The following is a 16,564-nucleotide window of genomic DNA, read 5'->3' as shown; positions in this document are numbered from 1 at the left end:
AAGTAAACAGAAAAAAAACAAAAAAAAAACTTTTTTTTTTTTAATAAGTAGGACCCTTTTGGTTCCCCAATAATTTTAGTGCGATTTTTTTTATTTGTGTCATTGCTAAAAAAATAATAACAAATTGAAATCAATGGTGTTATGTGTTGACATTTTTAAGGCTCCAATTATTCTATAATCTCAAATATTCCACTTTAAAATTGTATTGGGGGAAACTATTGCATATTTATTTTTTTCCCCATAACAAAACATGGTTTTCTCTGACAAAAAGGGCATACAACTTAAATCTTTAAAAATGTTATATTGACAGATAGACCTAATGTTGATCTAGAGATTTAAACCTTGAATAAAAATAATACAAAATAATGACACATTTTAAACATTTTTTTGACCAAAATCCTTTGGTGTCCCTGGGATGAAGCCTGAGTGGAGGCCTAAATGTATTTTTTTACACATATATTTTATTGTTTTTTAAAATAAAATCATATCAAAATGGCCCCTGCTTGCTTTGATTTTTCAGTGGGCGGCCCTCAGTGGAAAAAGTTTGTACACCCCTGGACCAAGTACATCATATCAAAAGATGATTCTTAGTTTTTATTCTAATTAGGGTCCAATAAGGTCAAATAGCAAAGAGAAATAAAAAAAAACATTCAAACAAACACCTTGGGCCTTTAGAGTGTCCTCACTTGATGTTGATATTATTTCAAAAATGCATTCATTTAAGGCCTACTGAAAGCCACTACTACCAACCACGCAGTGTGATTGTTTATATGATTAATGATGAAATATTAACATTGCAACACATGCCAATATGGCCGAGTTAGTTTACTAAATTGCAATTTTAAATTTCGCGCGAAGTATCCTGTTGAAAACGTCGCGCTATGATGACGCGTGCGCGTGACGTCACGGATTATAGGGGACATTTATAAGTCGTCTGCTTTAATCGCATAATTACACAATATTCTGGACATATGTGTTGCTGAATCTTTTGCAATTTTTTTCAATTAATAATGGAGACGTCAAAGAAGAAAGCTGTAGGTGGGAAGTGGTTTATTGCGGCCGCCTTTAGCAACACAAACACAGCCGGTGTTTCGTTGTTTACATTCCCGAAAGATGACGGTGAAGCTTTACTATGGAACAGAGCGGTCAAGCGAAAATGGTGGTAATAAGTCGCCTCTTACCGTAGACATGAGCGGATAGCTTGCATCCTTCCTCGTGCACCTATCAGAGAGGCAGTTGCGAACTCTCTTGCCGCCCCCAAACGTGGGATGCTTCCTCCGTGGAGGAGGGAAAAAAAAAATAAAAATCTCAGCCCGGCCCCAACAGCTTACGCTTCGTCTCGTCGAGAAACTTGGCTTCCCTCCTAGACACTGGCGGTCACTACAGCCGTCCGACTTTCACTAAAACGCTAAAACACTAGTAACATAATAAGCAGATAAGGGATTTTCCAGAATTATCCGAGTAAATTTGTCTAATAACATCGGAATCGCTCTGCCGTCTAGTTTTGTATTTTTTTCCTAGTCCTTAACTCTAACTTTCCTCATCCACGAATCTTTCATCCTCGCTCAAATTAATGGGGAAATCGTCGCTTTCTCGGTCCGAATCGCTCTCGCTGCTGGTGGCCATGATTGTAAACAATGTGCGGATGTGAGGAGCTTCACAACCCGTGACGTCACGCGCACATCGTCTGCTACTTCCGGTACAGGCAAGGCTTTTTTATTAGCGACCAAAAGTTGCAAACTTTATCGTCAATGTTCTCTACTAAATCCTTTCAGCAAAAATATGGCAATATGGCGAAATGATCAAGTATGACACATAGAATGGACGTGCTATCCCCGTTTAAATAAGAACATCTCTTTTCAGTAGGCCTTTAAGTTGCTGATAACGCCTCCTTGTCACCCACGCAGTCGGACCCGACACCCCGGTCCTCACCAAGGACGCCCCCAAGGACTGCGTCGGGAGCCCAGACGTCCAGGTGGGCCAGACCTTGCGTCTCACCTGCATGTCCGACTCCCTGCCTCCCGCCCTCTTCACTTGGCAACGGGACGGCGAGCCGGTGGCGTCGGCGCAGCCCGACAGCGGCGTGCTCAGCGTGCCAACCTCCTCCACGGGCGACGGCGGCCGCTTCACCTGCGCGGCCAGGAACGCGGTGACGGGCGGCACGTCTGAGCAGGCCACTGACGTGTCCGTGGAAAGTAAGTCGTGGGCAGCTTCTGATAATGACAGCGCTGAATCTGTCTTCATGACAACAAGGACACAATGCATCCTGGGAGATTGATCTGGCGGGAATGTGGGCAATGACTTTTACACCTTTCTCGTTCATTATCTTTTTTTTCTTCTGCCTCATTATTTTTGTGCCAGGCTCAAAGTGCAAGAAGGTACAACAGCTCACCTTTTCACACGTCTTTCCCTTGCAGACACGTGCCTGGACGTGGGCGAAGTGGTGGGCATCGTGATTGGCAGCTTGGTGCTGCTCCTCATCCTGGTGCTGCTCTTGGTGCTGCTGGTGTGTCTGGTGCTGAGGAGGCGGGGTAAGGACCTTGATGTTTGTCACTTTCTTTGGGAATTTGTATCGTCCTTTGAGGACGTTGGTCCATAAACCGTATTTCCTTGAATTGCCGCCAGGGCGCTAATTAACTTAAAACTTTTTCTCACTCCGGCACTTACCAAAGGCATGCAGTAAATTTAGGCCTGCGCTTATAAATTTGAGTGTGATGTAAGGATACCGTCATGAAAAGCATATTTAATAAAAAAAACGTTATTATGGTCTTACCTTTACTCATAAATGAAGTACATGCACAGCTCCTTCTGATGAAAAGCTTTGATAACTTGTTTATAGAAGTCTTCCTTATCTTTCTTCAGTTTTAAAAGTCTCTCTGTCTCGATGGAGATCTTCCTTTATTACCTCCTGCTTCCATTGAAAGTCCAGTTTATAAATCTGTTTTATTTTAGATTTGTAATCCTCCATGTTAAAAGTGCAAGCGAGAGGAAAAATAAACGATCGCTGCTTATTGTACAAACCCCGTTTCCATATGGGTTGGGAAATTGTGTTAGATGTAAATATAAACAGAATACAATGATTTGCAAATCTTTCTCAACCCATATTCAGTTGAATATGCTACAAAGACAACATATTTTATGTTCAAACTGATAAAAATGTGTTTTTGTTGTTGTAAATAATCATTAACTTGAGAACTTGAGGCCAGCAACACGTGACAAAGAAGTTGGGAAAGGTGGAAATAAATACTGATGAAGTTGATGAATGCTCATCAAACACTTATTTGGAACATCCCACAGGTGTGCAGGCTAATTGGGAACAGGCGGGTGTCATGATTGGGTATAAAAACAGTTTCCGAAAAAATGATCAGTCTTTCACAAGAAAGGATGGGGCGAGGTACACCCCTTTGTCCACAACTGCGTGAGAAAATAGTCAAACAGTTTAAGAACAACGTTTCTCAAAGTGCAATTGCAAGAAATTTAGGGATTTCAACATCTATGCTCCATAATATCATCAAAAGGTTCAGAGAATCTGGAGAAATCACTCCACGTAAGCGGCATGACCGGAGACCAACATTGAATGACCGTGACCTTTGATCCCTCAGACGGCACTGTATCAAAAACCGACATCAATCTCTAAAGGATATCACCACATGAGCTCAGGAACACTTCAGAAAACCACTCTCACTAAATACAGTTCGTCGCTACATCTGTAAGTGCAAGTTAAAGCTCTACTGTGCAAAGCGAAAGCCATTTATCAACAACATCCAGAAACGCTGTCGGCTTCTCTGGGCCCGAGATCATCAAAGATGGACTGATGCAAAGTGGAATAGTGTTCTGTGGTCTAACGAGTCCACATTTCAAATTGTTTTTGGAAATATTCGACATCGTGTCATCCGGACCAAAGGGGAAGCGAACCATCCAGACTGTTATCGACGCAAAGTTCAAAAGCCAGCATCTTTGATGGTATGGGGGTGCATTAGTGCCCAAGGCATGGGTAACCATCTGTGAAGGCACCATTAATGCTGAAAGGTACATACAGGTTTTGGAACAACATATGCTGCCATCTATGCGCCGTCTTTTTCACGGGCGCCCCTGCTTATTTTAGCAAGATAATGCCAAGCCACATTCAGCACGTGTTACAACAGCGTAGCTTCGTTAAAAAAAAGAATGCCGGTACTTTCCTGGCCCGCCTGCAGTCCAGACCTGTCTCCCATGGAAAATGTGTGGCGCATTATGAAGCGTAAAATACGACAGCCGAGACCCCGGACTGTTGAACGACTGAAGCTCTACATAAAACAAGAATGGGAAATAATTCCACTTTCAAAGCTTCAACAATTAGTTTCCTCAGTTCCCAAACGTTTATTGAGTGTTGTTAAAAGAAAAGGTGATGTAATACAGTTGTGAACATGCCCTTTCCCAACTACTTTGGCAAGTGTTGCATCCATGAAATTCTAAGTTAATTATTATTTGCAAAAAAATAAATAAAGTTTATGAGTTTGAACATCAAATATCTTGTCTTTTTAGTGCATTCAATTGAACATGGATTGAAAATGATTTTCAAATCATTGTATTCCTTTTATATTTACATCTAATGCAATTTCCCAACTCATATGGAAACGGGGTTTGTGTTGTGATCCTGTATGGCGACAACCATTATTGCTGCTGTGTATTTGCAGCGTGTGGATGATTGTTGATGTTATTCTGATCCACAAATAGAATTCAATGGAAAATTGGAGTCAAAAGTTTGTGATGTTGTTGCAGCGCGACGAAGGCGAGCAGCAGAAGCGGTGCTGGTGCAGAAGAACCGCACAAATCCTCGGCCAATAGTAAGCCGGCGTAAGACTTTAGATGTGTCAGCAGGCTGCTTTCTAACATTCACTCTCATCTCTCTTCTGCTGTCTTTTCCTCGCCGCCGCTTCATTTGTCACCTGTCGCCGCTCAGCCTCCACTTGTACCAGCTAATGGCGCCAGGGATCTGGGCCAAGGTCCAAACCCTCCCGTCTTTCAATCAAGCTCCCAGGCCCGCCGCCCCCGGCTGCAGGCGGGCGGCGCCTTGCAGGCGTCGCCGCCGACTGATGGGCGGTGGCAGAACGGCACCACGCGCGACGGCGTGGACAACCCGGCGTTCACACGGGACGACCCGCGCCCGACCAATCCCAACATTTTCATCCAGACGGGCGGCGCTGGAAGCGGCGGGCAGCCTGGGGCGGTCCAGCTCAGCCTCAACGCGCTGCCGCAAGGTGGCCAGCAGAACAACACGCCCATGCCCACCATTCATGTCAACCTCAACCCTTTCCCTGCCAGCGGCCCGCAGGAAGTGACCAGAATCAATGCTACTAATAATACTAATGATAAATATCCAGGCTGGCAGAACAGCAACGGAGCCACAAGTCAACAGACCGTCTTGGTCCCGCCTTCCTCGCACACTGCTCAGCGCAATGCAAACACGCAGACCTACCAGCAGGAGGCGGAGCTCCGCAATAGCCCCGCCCACCGTCAGATGCCATGGGATCGTTTGCGAGGAACGCCGGCGTATCCCAGAGCCCAGTCGTCAGACGACTACACCAGCCACGCACCTCTGCAGCACACGCGGGATCGTAACCCCTTCACGCGACCTTCCAGGACCAGGAGCCACTCGGCCGATGTCTGGGACACTCGCACCCTCCCAGTCCCGCAGCTGGAACCCGCCAAACACTCGCCTAAAAGACCCCCTTCGCAAAGGGAGCGGTCCCAGGAGGACCTGAGGGCCCGGGGTCAAAGCACCAACCCTTTTGTGAGGCAGGCGGCAGGAGAGCCACTGGGCGTTGATACCAGAGCTATGGCCGACCCCAACCACCTCCTGCTGGTGCAAACGCCACAAGGTCTGGCTGACCCCAACCACCTCCTGCTGGTGCAAACGCCACAAGGTGCAAACGCTCCGGGTCAAGGTGCCGGTCCACCTCGCCAGTCCGCCACAGCTGCGGTCCCCAAGCAGCCTCAGTCCAGCGCCCTCACCCAGGCGGTGCTGAAAGCCCACACCGCCCAGGCGCAGGCCTTCCAGAACCGGAAGCAACAAACCCTCGCCGCCTTGCATCACCCTGGCACGCAGACTCAAGCCCCCGCCGCCGATGGGTCCTCGCGTCCCCCAACCCCTCCTACCGTCATCCCGCTAACCCACTTCCAGAGTCTTCCCAGGACCCGACACAAGTCATCGCCAACACGAGGACCTCATCAGCAGCCACAGCGACGCCCGCACCACCGACCTGGACACCACCACCACCACCACACTGCAAACGTGGCGACTCAGGGCCACGCCCACACACGCCAGGTGAGTGCCGCACAGGTGAGTTCAGCGTTGTCGTGGCTCTGACACAAACCACGACTGTGTCTCTACTCAGGCTCAGCGGGGGGCGCCCAGGTGGTGACAGGCTCCTCCCCTCGCAGCTGCCACGCTTTTTTGTGGCCTGGCATTTGTCATGAGAAGATGGCCGCCACGCACTGTAAGCCGCTCTCTACAGCAGTGTTTGCCAACCTTTTTTGAGACTAGGCACATTTTTATCCATTTAAAAATCCGGAGGCACACCACCAGCAGAAAACATTAAAGGGGAACATTATCAGCAGACCTATGTAAGCGTCAATATATACCTTGATGTTGCAGAAAAAAGACCATATGTTTTTTTTAACCGATTTCCGAACTCTAAATGGGTGAATTTGGCGATTTAAACGCCTTTCAATTGTTCGCTGTCGGAGCGATGACCTTTCACCCGTTACTTTACAACGGGAAGCAATCCGCCATTTTCTCAAACACATTACACACACAAGTCAAATCAGCTCTGCTATTTTCCGTTTTTTCGACTGTTTTCCGTACCTTTGAGACATCATGCCTCGTCGGTGTGTTGTCGGAGGGTGTAACAACACGAACAGGGACGGATTCAAGTTGACTTACGTGGAGTGTGATAATCAGACATATCAATGGTCACGGCATGCTAATCGATGCTAACACGCTATTTAGGCTAGCTGTATGTATATATTGCATCATTATGCCTCATTTGTAGCTATATTTGCATCCAGCCTTTCCCTCCACCCACATTTAATGCCAAACAAACACATACCAATCGACGGATTCAAGTTGCTCCAGTGTCAAAAGATGCGAAAGTCCCTCGTTTGTTCTGCACATTTTACCGATGATAGCAATGCTACGACAGAGATGTGTGGATATCCTGCGACACTCAAAGCAGATGCATTTCCAACGATAAAGTCAACAAAATCACGAAAGGTGAGTTTGAGTATGAAGGGATCCAAACAGACTAAAAAGGGATCCAAGCAGACTAAGAAGGGATCCAAACAGACTAAGAAGGGATCCAAGCAGACTGTGAAGGGATCCAAACACACTAAGAAGGGATCCAAACAGACTATGAAGGGATCCAAACAGACTATGAAGGGATCCAAACAGACTATGAAGGGATCCAAACAGACTATGAAGGGATCCAAACAGACTATGAAGGGATCCAAACAGACTATGAAGGGATCCAAACAGACTATGAAGGGATCCAAGCAGACTAAGAAAGAAGGGATCCAAGCAGACTAAGAAGGGATCCGAGCAGACTAAGAAGGGATCCAAACAGACAATGAAGGGATCCAAACAAACTAAGAAGGGATCCAAGCAGACTAAGAAAGAAGGGATCCAAACAGACTATGAAGGGATCCAAGCAGACTAAGAATGGATCCAAACAGATTATGAAGGGATCCAAACAGACTAAAAAGGGATCCAAGCAGACTAAAAAGGGATCCAAACAGACTAAGAAGGCATCCAAGCAGACTGTGAAGGGATCCAGACAGACTATGAAGGGATCCAAACAGACTATGAAGGGATCCAAACAGACTATGAAGGGATCCAAGCAGACTATGAAGGGATCCAAGCAGACTAAGAAGGGATCCAGGCAGACTAAGAAGGGATCCAGGCAGACTAAAAAGGGATCAAAACAGACTAAGAAGGGATCCAAACAGACTATGAAGGGATCCAAGCAGACTATGAAGGGATCCAAGCAGACTAAGAAGGGATCCAAGCAGACTAAGAAGGGATCCAAACAGACAATGAAGGGATCCAAACAGACTATGAAGGGATCCAAGCAGACTAAGAAAGAAGGGATCCAAGCAGACTAAGAAGGGATCCAAACAGACTAAAAAGGGATCAAAACAGACCAAGAAGGGATCCAAACAGACTATGAAGGGATCCAAGCAGACTATGAAGGGATCCGAGCAGACTAAGAAGGGATCCAAACAGACAATGAAGGGATCCAAACAAACTAAGAAGGGATCCAAGCAGACTAAGAAAGAAGGGATCCAAACAGACTATGAAGGGATCCAAGCAGACTAAGAAGGGATCCGAGCAGACTAAGAAGGGATCCAAACAGACAGTGAAGGGATCCAAACAAACTAAGAAGGGATCCAAGCAGACTAAGAAAGAAGGGATCCAAACAGACTATGAAGGGATCCAAGCAGACTAAGAATGGATCCAAACAGATTATGAAGGGATCCAAACAGACTAAAAAGGGATCCAAGCAGACTAAGAAGGGATCCAAACAGACTAAGAAGGCATCCAAGCAGACTGTGAAGGAATCCAGACAGACTATGAAGGGATCCAAACAGACTATGAAGGGATCCAAACAGACTATGAAGGGATCCAAGCAGACTATGAAGGGATCCAAGCAGACTAAGAAGGGATCCAAACAGACTATGAAGGGATCCAAGCCGACTATGAAGGGATCCAAACAGACTATGATGGGATCCAAGCAGACTAAGAAGGGATCCAAACAGACTATGAAGGGATCCAAGCAGACTAAGAAGGGATCCAAACAGACTATGAAGGGATCCAAGCAGACTAAGAAGGGATCCAAGCAGACTATGAAGGGATCCAAGCAGACTAAGAAGGGATCCAAACAGACAATGAAGGGATCCAAACAGACTATGATGGGATCCAAGCAGACTAAGAAAGAAGGGATCCAAGCAGACTAAGAAGGGATCCAAGCAGACTAAGAAGGGATCAAAACAGACTAAGAAGGGATCCAAACAGACTATGAAGGGATCCAAGCAGACTATGAAGGGATCCGAGCAGACTAAGAAGGGATCCAAACAGACAATGAAGGGATCCAAACAAACTAAGAAGGGATCCAAGCAGACTAAGAAAGAAGGGATCCAAACGGACTATGAAGGGATCCAAGCAGACTAAGAAGGGATCCAAACAGATTATGAAGGGATCCAAACAGACTAAAAAGGGATCCAAGCAGACTAAGAAGGGATCCAAGCAGACTAAGAAGGGATCCAAGCAGACTGTGAAGGGATCCAAACAGACTAAGAAGGGATCTAAATAGACTATGAAGGGATCCAGACAGACTATGAAGGGATCCAAACAGACTATGAAGGGATCCAAACAGACTATGAAGGGATCCAAGCAGACTATGATGGGATCCAAGCAGACTATGAAGGGATCCAAGCAGACTAAGAAGGGATCCAAACAGACTAAAAAGGGATCAAAACAGACTATGAAGGGATCCAAGCAGACTAAGAAGGGATCCAAGCAGACTAAGAAGGGATCCAAACAGACAATGAAGGGATCCAAGCAGACTATGAAGGGATCCAAGCAGACTAAGAAGGGATCCGAGCAGACTAAGAAGGGATCCAAACAGACAATGAAGGGATCCAAACAAACTAAGAAGGGATCCAAGCAGACTAAGAAAGAAGGGATCCAAACAGACTAAGAAGGGATCCAAGCAGACTAAGAAGGGATCAAACAAATTGGATGGCAGCGTATTAATTAAAAGCTTTGATGTGACTTGAATGAGTTGTAAAATAATCACAGCCACGCATGAGTGAGGCCAGCAGCTGAAAAAGACAATTTAGTGTCTGGGATGTCGTTATTACCTGCAGGCTGTTTATTGATTGTCTTTCTCTTACTCAGGATGTGCTTTGCCAAGGAATATTTATTTTAATAACTTTTATTGACATTTGTTTTTTAACTGCCAAAAACTTCAAACTGCCGACAATGAAGGTTTCATGTTCGTTTTGTCCTATTTCCTACTGTTACTTTCTGCTTTCATGCAAGAACCCTATTGATTTTAACACATTTTTTGTGTTCAGAGTTCACATTTTATTACAGGCCCACAATCCTCATGCTTCTGTGCTATCAGTGTGTGCAATGCAAGAATGCTACCGACTTTAAATGCTACCTTTTTCCCAAGATCTGTAAGATAACTTATTTTGTTTAAGAGCAAGAATTGTACTGATTTTAAAGGCTTGCTGGTCCAATGAAAAAAGTGAGCGGTTTCTGTGTGTCTGACAAGACTTCTATGCATCTTTTATGCAGCGAGCTTCACTGCTGGTGAGGCACTGATGTTATTTTTAGTGTCTTTCTCTTTCCATGGAGAGGAAGTGAAGAGATGTGTGTTTTTGTCTCATCACGTTGTGTTGTCGTCACCTGAGAGAAGTGCTGCTTGACACCTCACTCTGCACGCAAGATGAAGTTGCACACCTGTGCACACCTGTGACGAGTCCTCCAAGGCTCTTCAGGGCGGTGGAGAGTGTTGGCCGAGGAGGTGGAGAGCACCAGGAGAGGCCAGGGGGATTTGTGTGAAGTTGTAGTTGCGTTATTTGCAGAGGTAGCGACTTTGTTGAGTGTCTTTTTTACGTGACGAGACTGACTGCTGCTGCTGTTGTTGAATATTTGCATGAAATCTGCTGCTTGACTCTGATGGAGGGGGACATCTCAACCTATGTAGCCATGAATGTTCCTTTGATGTGTGTGTGTGTACGTGTACGTGCGTGCATTTGCACGAGTACGTGTCGTGTACGTGTGTGTGTGTGCGTTTGTGTACGTGCGTATGTGTATGTGTACATGCGTCTGTATTTGCACGAGTATGTGTGTGTGGATGTGTACATGAGTGTGTACGTGTCCATGTGTGCGCACGAGTAAATGCGTGTACGTGTAAGAATACGTGTGTGAACGAGTATGTGTGTGCACGAGTATGTTAGTGTATGTGTAAGAATACGTGTGTAAGTGTGCATGTATGTGTGTGTACGTGTGTGTGTGCATGAGTATGTGTCCATGTATGTGTGTGTACGTGTGTGTGCATGTGTGTGTGCATGAGTACGTGTGAATGTATGTGTGTGTATGTGTGAGTGCACAAGTACATGTGCGTGTATGTGTAAGAATACGTGTGTGTGTGTACGTGTGCATGTATGTGTGTGTATGTGTACGTGTGTGCGCACGAGTAAATGTGCGTGTACGTGTAAGAATATGTGTGTGTACGGGTACGTGTTAGTGTACGAGTATGTTTTCCTGTATGTGTGTGTACACGTGTGTGCATGAGTATGTGCAAGAATACGTGTGTGTGTGTTTAAGTGTGCATGTATGTGTGTGTACGTGTGTGTGTGTGCATGAATATGTGTGCATGTATACGTGTGTACGTGTGTGTGCATGAGCACGTGTGCATGTATGTGTGTGTGGGTACGTGTGCGTGTATGTGAGTGCACGAGTACATGTGCGTGTGTGTGTGCACGTGTGCGTGTATGTGTGAGTGCACAAGTACATGTGCGTGTGTCTGTGTAAGAATACGTGTGTGCACGTGTGCGTGTATGTGTAAGAATATGTGTGTGTGTACACGTGTGCATGTATGTGTGTGTACGAGTGTGTAGATGTGTCCGTGTACATGAGTGTGTACGTGGACATGTGTGTGCACGAGTAAATGTGCGTGTACGAGTATGTATGTGTGTGTATGTGTGAGTGCACGAGTATGTGCGTGTATGTGTAAGAATACGTGTGTGTGTTTAAGTGTGCATGTATGTGTATGTACGTCTGTGCATGAGTATGTGTGCATTCATGTGTGTGTACGTCTGTGTGCATGAGTACGTGTGCATGTATGTGTGTGTGTGGGTACGTGTGCGTGTATGTGTGAGTGCATGAGTACATTTGTGTGTACGTGTAAGAATACGTGTGTGTGTGTGTGTACGAGTGCGTGTATGTCTGAGTGCACGAGTACATGTGCGTGTATGAGTAAGAATACTTGTGAGTGTGCGTGTGTGTGGATGTGTCCGTGTACATGAATGTGTACGTGTACATGTGTGTGCACGAGTAAATGTGCGTGTACGTGTAAGAATGTGTGTGTAGGAGTACGTGTTAGTGTACGAGTATGTTTGCGTGTATGTGTGTGTACGTGTGTGCATGAGTATGTGCGTGTACGTGTAAGAAAATGTGTGTGTGTGTACGTGTGTGTGTGTGCATGAGTAGGTGTGCTTGTGTATGTGTGAGTGCACGAGTACATGTGTGTGTATGTGTAAGAATGCGTGTGTGTGCGTGTGCATGTTTGTGTACGTATGTGTGCACGAGTACGTATGTGTGTGCGTGTATGTGAGAGTCCACGAGTACATGTGCGTGTATGTGTAAGAATACCTGTGTGTGTACGTGCGTATGTGCGTGTGCATGCGTGCGTGTATATGCGTGCATGATTACGTCTCGTGGATGTGTCCGTGTACATGTGTGTGTACATGTACGTGTGTGCACGAATGTGTAAGAATACAAGTGTATGTGTGTGTGCGTGTATGTGTCTGTGTCTGTGTTCAAGTGCTTGTACGTGTAAGAATACGTGTGCGTATACGTGTGCATGTACATGTGTGTGCACGAGTGTGTGTATGTGTGTATGTGTAAGAATGTGTGTGTGTGTACGTGTGCATGCACAAGTTCGTGTCTGTCTATTTCCATGAGTATGTGTGCATGTATGTGTGTACGTGTGTGTGAGTGTACATGTATGTGTGAGTGCCCGAGTACATGTGCGTGTATGTGTAAGAATACCTGTGTGTGTGCTTGTGTGCGTGTATGTGTAAGAATATGGGTGTGTGTGTGTGTGTGTGTGTGTGTATGTCTACGTGTGTGTGTGAACATGTGTGTGTGTATACGTGTAAGAATACGTGTGCGTGTCTGTGTAAGAATATGTGTGTGTGTGTGAACATGTGTGTGTGTGTATATGTGTAAGAATATGTGTGCGTGTGTATACGTGTAAGAATACGTGTGGGTGTGTGTGTAAGAATATGTGTGTGTGTGTGAACATGTGTGTGTGTATACGTGTAAGAATATGTGTGCGTGTGTGTGTGTGAACATGTGTGTGTGTGTATACGTGTAAGAATACATGTGCGTGTGTGTGTAAGAATATGTGCGTGTGTGTGTGAACATGTGTGTGTGTATACGTGTAACAATATGTGTGCGTGTGTGTGTGTGTGAACATGTGTGTGTGTGTATACGTGTAAGAATACATGTGCGTGTGTGTGTAAGAATATGTGCGTGTGTGTGTGTGTGTGAACATGTGTGTGTGTATACGTGTAAGAATATGTGTGCGTGTGTGTGTGTGAACATGTGTGTGTGTGTATACGTGTAAGAATACGTGTGTGTGCTCCCCTTCCAAAGTCAAGCCTCATCCCACTCAGCATTGGTAAATATTTATGGAGTTTTGACTGCGGCTGGACACTATTTTGATGTTCCGGTTCATGGACGCCGGCGGATCAAAGAACGTGGGAAAGGAAATGCAGGTTGGAGAATGCTAAGTGACGCAGCGCTGACGTGAACATCAATCATCATCATCATCCCAGCAAGTTTTATTTTGGAAACTATAAAAGTGTTTGCCATGAATAATGCAGCAGATGATCATTCAGGGGAAAGAAATAGCCCGATAAGTTGGTACAGTGCGAGTAGTAATGGATTAAACCACCTTTGAAACTTAAAAGCCTGCTCAATTGAGATTTTCAGCAGGTCCATTCTATGTCATACTTGATCATTTCGCGATATTGCCATATTTTTGCTGAAAGGATTTAGTAGAGAACATCGGCGATAAAGTTTGCAACTTTTGGTTGCTAATAAAAAAAGCCTTGCCTGTACCGGAAGTAGCAGACGATGTGCGCGTGACGTCACGGGTTGTGGAGCTCCTCACATCTGAACATTGTTTACAATCATGGCCACCAGCAGCGAGAGCGATTCGGACCGAGAAAGTTACGATTTCCCCATTAATTTGAGTGAGGATGAAAGGTTTGTGGATGAGGAAAGTTAGAGTGAAGCACTAGAGAGAAAAAAAAAAGGCGACGGCAGTGGCAGCGATTCAGATGTTATTAGACACATTTACTGGGATAATTCTGGAAAATCCCTTATCTGCTTATTGTGTTACTAGTGTTTTAGTGAGATTATAAAGTCATACCTGAAAGTCGTAGGGGTGTGATGACCGCCAGTGACTCCGAGATAAGCCAGTGGAGTAGCCAAGAAAGTCTGACAGCTGCAGGAGGATGCAAGCTCCGCTCATTTCTCCGGGTAAGAGCCGACTTATTACCACCATTTTCTCACCGAAACCTGCCGGTTGACATGTGGTAAAGAAACATGTTCGCTTGACCGCTCTGTTCCATACTAAAGTTTCACAACAAACAAACACGTTTGTGTTTGTGTTGCTAAAGGCAGCCGCAATACACCGCTTCCCACCTACGTCTTTCTTCTTTGACGTCTCCATTATTAATTGAACAAATTGCAAAAGATTCTGCAACACAGATGTCCAAAATACTGTGTAATTATGCGATTAAAGCAGACTATTAGCTGTGAATGGTGCTGGGATAAAATGTCCGCTCCAACCAATAACGTCACAAGCACGCGTCCACATAAGCGTCATCATTCCGCGACATTTTCAACAGGATACCTCGCGGGAAATTTAAAAATGCAATTTAATAAACTAAAAAGGCCGTATTGGCATGTGTTGCAATGTTAATATTTCATCATTGATATATAAACTATCAGACTGCGTGGTCGCTAGTAGTGGCTTTCAGTAGGCCTTTAACAATACCTTCTTTTTTTTTTTTTTCCCATTGACATGATGGCGAGCAACACACAGAGCACTTGCAAACAGAAACGAAATAGAGACAGAAAAAGGAGAATGGCCGTATTTTGGTTTGAAATAGTAACAATAAAGGTGAAGCTATAAACACTAAAGTGTTGCTTAAAAACACAGCTGGCGAGCGGCTAACGTCAGTCCACAGTGTTTTAGCTACCACTAAATCACTAATTTAAAATAAACAATAAATACTAAAGTAATACATCCTGTATCACATAAAAGCAAGGTGTGGACTTTGAGCATCCGCTGCTAACTAAACTCTGTGACCCCGAACTGATGTTCTTGCTGTTATGGGGTCATCCATCTTGTCTGGGTGTCCTTGAGCGAGGCGGCCAATCCCCGAGGGTTCACTAAAAATAAACAGCCGCAGGTTGTGAATGAGCTGGCTGCATTCCTCATCAGCCCACCAGGGGGAGCCCTTAGATGTTATCTATGAGTGTGTTTCCTCGAGGCCTCCTCGCCATCTGTGCAGCCACCATGCCCCAAAATCAAACCAGCGGCCACGCTGTGTGAAAATGAAAATGAAACAAACACGCGGCGACACGGAGATCCTCGCAGGATCGCTTGTGAAGGTGAACATTTTTTTGCCCTTCCGGAATTCATTACAGTCATTTGTTTGGTTGCAGTCCTTTAGATAGTCACCATTCATATACAAACAGAGTAAAAGTACCTGTTGACTAGTGAGAGTTTCAAACAAAGTGAATGTACCTGTTGACTAGTGAGAGTTTCAAACAAAGTGAATGTACCTGTTGACTGGTGAGAGTTTCAAACAAAGTGAATGTACCTGGCGACTAGTGAAAGTTTCAAACAAAGTGAAAGTACCTGGCGACTAGTGAAAGTTTCAAACAAAGTGAAAGTACCTGGCGACTAGTGAGAGTTTCAAACAAAGTGAAAGTACCTGACGACTAGTGAGAGTTTCAAACAAAGTGAAAGTACCTGACGACTAGTGAGAGTTTAAAACAAAGTGAAAGTACCTGGCGACTAGTGAGAGTTTCAGACAAAGTGAAAGTACCTGGCGACTAGTGAGAGTTTCAAACAAAGTGAAAGTACCTGGCGACTAGTGAAAGTTTCAAATAAAGTGAAACTACCTGATGACTAGTGTGAGTTTCAAACAAAGTGAAACTACCTGACGGCGAGTGAGAGTTTCAAACAAAGTGAAAGTACCTGGCGACTAGTGAGAGTTTCAAACAAAGTGAAAGTACCTGGCGACTAGTGAGAGTTTCAAACAAAGTGAAAGTACCTGGCGACTAGTGAGAGCTTCAAACAAAGTGAAAGTACCTGGCGACTAGTGAGAGCTTCAAACAAAGTGAAAGTACCTGGCGACTAGTGAGAGCTTCAAACAAAGTGAAAGTACCTGGCGACTAGTGAGAGTTTCAAACAAAGTGAAAGTACCTGGCGACTAGTGAGAGTTTCAAACAAAGTGAAAGTACCTGGCGACTAGTGAGAGCTTCAAACAAAGTGAAAGTACCTGGCGACTAGTGAGAGTTTCAAAGTACCGAGACAATCTTAGTACAGTATTTCATTTTGTTATTGGGTCTCTCACAAAAAGTAAAACAATATATGATATTATTATGTTATTGTAACTGGAACAACCGACAAATGGAAAAAAAACCCTTTATATTTTATGTACACAACTTCATTATTAATGTTTTACACGTGCACAGCAGAGATTA

The 16,564-nt window shown here is 44.9% G+C and overlaps 1 protein-coding gene across 1 annotated transcript in view; it reads left to right on the top strand.

Annotated features, from left to right (window-relative positions):
• si:dkeyp-97a10.3 (uncharacterized) overlaps window positions 1–13,762 on the top strand; it is a 34,347-nt gene extending 20,585 nt beyond the window's left edge. Inside the window, exons 5-9 of the mRNA XM_061915154.1 lie at window positions 1,908–2,195; window positions 2,418–2,531; window positions 4,762–4,826; window positions 4,943–6,307; window positions 6,378–13,762. Coding sequence (XP_061771138.1) covers window positions 1,908–2,195; window positions 2,418–2,531; window positions 4,762–4,826; window positions 4,943–6,307; window positions 6,378–6,404 — 1,859 coding nt within the window. The 3' untranslated portion in view covers window positions 6,405–13,762. The remainder of the gene's footprint in view (window positions 1–1,907; window positions 2,196–2,417; window positions 2,532–4,761; window positions 4,827–4,942; window positions 6,308–6,377) is intronic.
• Window positions 13,763–16,564: the final 2,802 nt, after the last annotated feature.

The sequence above is a fragment of the Nerophis ophidion genome, linkage group LG11 (assembly GCF_033978795.1).
Source record: "Nerophis ophidion isolate RoL-2023_Sa linkage group LG11, RoL_Noph_v1.0, whole genome shotgun sequence".
NCBI lineage: Eukaryota > Metazoa > Chordata > Actinopteri > Syngnathiformes > Syngnathidae > Nerophis > Nerophis ophidion.
The sequence above is the reverse complement of the archived record's forward strand: the minus strand, read 5'-3'. Positions and strand labels throughout refer to the sequence as shown.